We start from the raw sequence: 6000 nt of genomic DNA on the forward strand, positions 1-6000 counted from the left end.
CGGACACTAATCATCGGGTTAGCAATGGTGAACTGAAGTAAAAAAAAAAAATGATATACAATAAAAAAAAATAAAGGAACCCGGGGAAGGGTTTTTGTTTTCCTTGGAGAAAGCGTATTGGAAAATTAGCGCTGGAGCGGCAATCCAGCCGCCGACGTGATAATACGGTATATTATTATTAAAGGCATGTATCTTTTAACGCTCTTCAACTTGATAGGTGAAATCGGTTATGCTCTGTTCATCCGTGCGTAATGGGAAGGGTGCACGATGACTCTTGTAGGTATGGTCCATTGTGTACAAGTCCGGAGTATTCAAAGTTGTGTTGCTATTTGGGACTTACCCTCCTGAAAGCTGGCAAATATTTTATGAAAGAGTTGCCCAAAAATGTGACGACCGATCCAGTGCTAAAGGCCACTTTGCAAATATTGCAGAGGTATTTTAATCTGACTGCCCCCCTGGCTTCCGTATTGTGAATAAAATTATTCTGAAGACAAACGCGTATTCTTGTCTTACCAAGATAACCTCAATACTCGTCTTCAAGAGGGTCACGTTTATCACATTTTGACCAATTCCTTCTTTCGCGTGTGCACGTACGAGGGAAGAGCACTCGCAAAACAAACCGGTATGTCCAGTTTAGGTCAGCAACCTGCTTCCTGCAGGTTGCCAACTCGCAGTCCCATGAAATGTGGGTGTCTGCCGCACACAGTGACACATGCCACGATCGCAGACACGCCACCCACAACCCTTCCTCCGCTACCCCTCCCGTCAAGGTTGAGAGCCAGGATCCATTTTGCCGCCGATGCCGTCGCCAACTTTTCCTCCCCTCTCCCGACACTTTTCTTCTCCCCCCCCCCCCCACCACCTCCACGCTTCAGGCTCGCGAAGAAGTCTCCTCCGCGGAGCCAATCGGGGCCTCCCGGCAGCGCGGGTTGGGCCTCCCGGGGCGCGGACGACGCGTCGGCGTGGAACGGCCACACTGGGCGGCCGGCCCACCCCAGCTCGTGCCACAGCCTGGAGGAGGAGGAGGGGGGGGCGGCGGTGTTCGAGTTCCCTTGCCCCGGGCGGCGGGCGCACAGCCCCCTGCGCAGGGACGTGCCGCCCACGTTTGGCGGCGGCGGCGTCGGCACGCCGACCGACGCGCCGGACTACGCGGCCGAGATGCAGAGACTCGCGGGCCCGGCCGCCGCCCGTCCGAACCGCGTCTGAAGCCACGGGGCGCGCTTCGTGCGTTGCATTGTGGCGCGAGCTAGCCGGGTGCGCTGCGGACAAACGTGAAGCGACGGACGCTGGCGGTCGTGGGAGATGCGTAAACAAGCACGCGGATTACACTGGAGTAGGAGTGGCAGGCGACAGCGTGGCCTCTTATAGTTGGATGCTATTTTATTTAAATTCTCCCCCCACGTTTTCTAGTGGCAAGACGGCTAATGTGTTTTATATATATTGTGCATTTGCAGGGCCATTTTTATGTATTCTGTAAAACACTGCATTTCGTGGTGTTAAACTGTGGATTGTAATTGGTAATGGTGTAGAGCAAGTGGGACATGTTCTCAAGGTGTTCTGTGCCCCTGAGCCACTTGTTGAGAAACGAAGGACTGTGAAGGCCTCACGCAGGAACGTTTTAGCCAATCGCAACTGTGTTTTTGTGATCATATGGGTTCGATCAACCAATCATTGATTGCTTTAATAAAAAAGTAACGTGTCTAGTTTTTCTGAGCCTTTCCAACATTTAATAATTCAGCAATAATAATAAAAAAATATTTTCTCATGCTCACGATACATGCATCGAATTGTGCATGTGAAAACCGACTGCTGGATTTTGAACTAGATTTGGAGGTGCTGCGGTGGAGTAATGGTTTGTACATCAGACTTGCATGAGTGGACATCTGTGAAACAGAGCTTTATAGCTCTTCGGATTCCTCTAGTATAAATACACATTCTGATTCTGCATTGCAGAGGTCACCAGTTCAGTTTGCAAGTTTTATAATAATTAAAAAAACGTCCCTCTCGTTGTACGGGTACACCGCCGTCGACCGGGATTGTTCCTTGTGGTGGGGTACGCTTTGGGAAGTCCAACCTCTTCCAAGCCATCTGCCCTGCATTAGAAGAGTAGGCCAAAGGATCCTCGAGAGAGAGAGCTCCAAAAGGAGGCCATTCCACCAGCATTTTAGGGCTGCTCCTTTACCTTAAATTCATACGAATAAAGTGAGCAACACTCTGCAGTCTGAAAACAATCAGAACAAAATTGGAAGCTGTGCCGATAAGACGGCAAAAACGAAGATCGAACAAAAACTACTAATATTTTCCGAAATGAATTCGTGGAGACCCCTGAATTCATGGAACCGCCGGTGGTGGGATGATTTGTTACGTGCGTCTAAGTGCTTGTCAACACTTTCGATACATTTCGGAGAACCCGTGTCATCGTGAATTTTGATGCGTGCGCGGTTGGCCACGTCACCATCCCAAGGCATCGTTTGTGTGGCCCGTGGTAGTTCTCCTGTCTTAGTCTCCCACCGGTGGCGTCTTATAAAAGCACCTTAAAGACTTCTAAATTCAAATTCCATGGTCCACTACCTGTCCCCATTCCTTATTCGTTCCGAAGGTAGGAAATGTAATCTCCCTTAACGGGTGATCACGTACGTTCCGGTAATGTTTTAAATTTAAACGTCTGTAAAACACAGATGTTAAAGTGTAACAGATGCCTCGTGTTCTCAATAAATTAATAACGCTTGATCTCGAAGTATGTTAACTTCACAATGACGGTCCATTGGGATCAATCCGAATGGATGTTTCTGGCACGGCTTAAATTTTCAGAGGCATGCGGTTTTTATCATTTGACTACCCTAAACTGAATTTATGATAATTCAGTATTCGAGTGGATAGCTGCTCATGCGTGCAAATATATCATGGGTGGTGTAAACATTCAACATGCCCAGTAATTCACTTGAAATGTTGCAGTCAAGAGTCTGCATTTGATTCAATATGTTTTTAAATCCTTTATATTAAGTTCACTTGCTTGCTTGCGCGCTTACGACCGTGCAAATCTTTCAGTCGTTTTTTAACCCACTTCCCGTGATCCAATCGAGCTGACATTTTGCACAGACTCGTTGTGCGTGACAATTAATGTTCGTGAAAAAAAATTCCAAAATTTTACACTGTTTAGGGAAAACTAATTAAATATTTAATTACCAATTGCTTAATACTGGCAAACAATCATCTGACCCATAGGTGGCAGCCAACTCAAGCCAGAGGACGAGAGGACTCTAGCCGCCACGCATATAAAGGATTTACAGTGAAAAACTTTGTTTTTACGGGTTAATTTTTTTGTTACATTGCCGTGAATAGTAGCGGCCTCGAGTGGCTGCAGAGGGTGATGTGACTAATCGAAATCATTAGTTGAAGGATCTGTCCATGCATCGATTCATCGTCCCACTCGTTCTGTCCAGGACAGGTAATGACTTTTCAACCTCTCAAAGGAAAACCACAATGCCGATTTAACCTTAGCACACAGTCTCTGGAATTTTAATTTATCACAAACTGCCCTTGTTCTCCCGAAATTTAAATCCTCCATCTATGAAAGCACACGTGCGTTAAACTCCGATTTCAGCAACTGTGGACGGGCACCTGTGGATTAGAAACAGACTTCGTGGCAGCGTATACTTTGAAGTCTCTGCATATTTTTAGATTGCGTGTCTGTCGCTTAAAACCCCTGGCCCCTTTTTTTTTTACCTAAGATGGTGTAAACACAACCAGCTTTACGTTTTTTTTTATCTCTTTAAAGAAAATGGGAAGAGAAAAAGTGGAACTGCAACAGTTTAAAAGGAATGTTGTCTTGCCGGGCCAATGATAAGCGTTTAATGTTGTGTTCCGTGTAACCCGTTGCGCATTTCGGGTTTGACGAGGATGTGAACACGTCGGACGAGTGGAAATTTCCTAGGGAGAAAGCGGTTCTCCTCTGGAGTGGATGCGGTGAATTGCTCCGACTGGAAAAGCCATAGGGTGAGAGTTATGCTATCCGAGACTGGATTTCCCATTACATGTTTCCATACCCTGCTCTGTTTACCACCACTCTGTAACGTTTCCCTTAACCCACAAATCTCCAAAAAGGGCATCATATTACGTTGTGTGTGTGTGTATACATGACCAATTTCTCTCTCACACCGTACGTAGCCAACACCGTGCTAATCGTCAACATGTCCAATAGTTTCGCCTTCTCAATGTGGCCCGCACCTCAAGGACGCTGCCCGCATGTCATTTAATCACCGCCGAGCGGTGATGCAGTCCAACAGGCAGGGGAGAGGGCAGCGCAGCGCACTGTCGTGAGGCCTGAACTTGAACTCAACAGGGGCAGCTGACAGCACAGATGCCTGTGGGGGTGGGGGGGCAGCCTAGAGGGGTAGCAGCCACAGGAGGATGAGCAAATCATCGCACTGATCGAAGGGCGAGTTGGGGTCGCGACTTTTGATCGAGATCTTTGGTAGCGGCGACGACTTCTGCAGCGGTTGGAGTCGATTCGTTGAAACTGGAACGTTATTAACAAGTATTTGGGTAAATCTTGACTTAAAGCTTTCGTGACTGCAGGAAATCTTATTCTTTTGGGTCTTTCGGTAAAGTCACGTAGATTCGTTCAAAGAAAATAACAAAAAAATAACAAAAAACTACGACGTTTCATCATCATTCGTGGCGCGTTCCTGATGCCGACCGCTTGTGTTGCGATCGAAACGTCGCAGTTTTTTGTTATTTTATTTGAACCTATCTACGTGACTTTACCGGAAGACCCAAAGAATACGTATTCGGGTACTTGTAGGGCTTCGTAAACCGTTCTTTGGTTGGTGGGCAAAGAATGTCAAGCAACGCAACGGCGAGCCTGAAAATGTTGCGTGTAGTCGTGCGCATCTTGCAAACGTTCTACAAATTTGTAGTAAGCTGGATGCCACTGTCAAAACTTGGGCTCGAGGAGCGAACGAGAGACGGGGAGAGAAAAAAAATCGAGAAACAATATACAAACGATGTGGCCACAATTTTTTTGCCGAACGAATCCCAACAACAACAAAAATTTGCGTGTCACGAAAACACCGCGTCGATTTCTTTCAGCTCCTGCTCTCGGTCAAATCCACAGTTTGCTTCTGTCGAACTTAAATACTTGGGACGTGGGTTTACCAGCCGGCCCGTGAGGTGAAAGACAAATGCGTATTCGATTACGACACGGGGGAGGGAGGGCTTCTGCGCGGCTGGTCTCTTCTCGTCTCGTTCTCTGCTCCCCCCTCTTAACATTCGTGGCGCGTTCGTGAGCGTGGCGGCACATTTGTCCGTTCGTCCACAGCGTCTCTCAGCAAAAGGTGTGATGCACCGTAAAAAAAGAAACAACACGGAACGAATTTGCACGTTCCCCTACTTCGTAAATGCCAATCGGTGGAGCGGACTCTCTCCCGAAGAGTTGACTACGTACGGCGTGGAAGAAGTTCCAACATTACAAACGCAATCAAATTCCTTGAGTTTCACAATTTGTGTGTTTCGTACATTGTAGGAAAGTTGATGATAACGAGTGATGGGATTCATCTTCTTGGTTCTTTCGGTAAAGTCACGTAGAAGGAAGGTAATAACATAATAAAAATAAAACAATAAAATAATTCTCACGACGTTTCGGCCACAACGCAAGCAGCCGTCCTCAGGTGAAGACCAGGTCTGTCGGGGAGACGGACCTGGTCTTCACCTGTCTCCCCGACAGACCTGGTCTTCATCTGTCTCCCCGACAGACCTGGTCTTCACCTGAGGACGGCTGCTTGCGTTGTGGCCGAAACGTCGTGAGAATTATTTTATTATGTTTTATTTTTATTATTTTATTACCTCCCTTCTACGTGACTTTACCGAAAGAACCAAGAAGATGAATCCCTGCAGTCACAAAAGCTTTAGAGTGATGCAATGTAAATCGCGTCGTCGCAGTGTCGATTGTTGGAACATGGAAACGTGCCGTGCGTGGCGTGTGGCATGCGCAGGGGAATT

The 6000-nt window shown here is 47.1% G+C and overlaps 1 protein-coding gene across 4 annotated transcripts in view; it reads left to right on the forward strand.

Moving 5' to 3' along the window:
- Nucleotides 1-5562, forward strand: part of LOC133349680 (partitioning defective 3 homolog) — a 101448-nt gene extending 95886 nt beyond the window's left edge. For 2 of the 4 annotated variants that reach the window (XM_061563323.1, XM_061563324.1), the window contains exon 24: nucleotides 876-5561. In XM_061563323.1, the coding sequence (XP_061419307.1) occupies nucleotides 876-1206 (331 nt within the window). In that variant the 3' untranslated portion in view covers nucleotides 1207-5561. Of the gene's footprint in view, nucleotides 1-875 lie in introns of all 4 variants that reach the window. The other 2 variants (XM_061563325.1, XM_061563326.1) reach the window with 1 other exon arrangement.
- Nucleotides 5563-6000: the final 438 nt, after the last annotated feature.

This window comes from Lethenteron reissneri, chromosome 31 (genome assembly GCF_015708825.2).
Source record: "Lethenteron reissneri isolate LAM-NWPU_2019-01 chromosome 31, ASM1570882v1, whole genome shotgun sequence".
NCBI lineage: Eukaryota > Metazoa > Chordata > Hyperoartia > Petromyzontiformes > Petromyzontidae > Lethenteron > Lethenteron reissneri.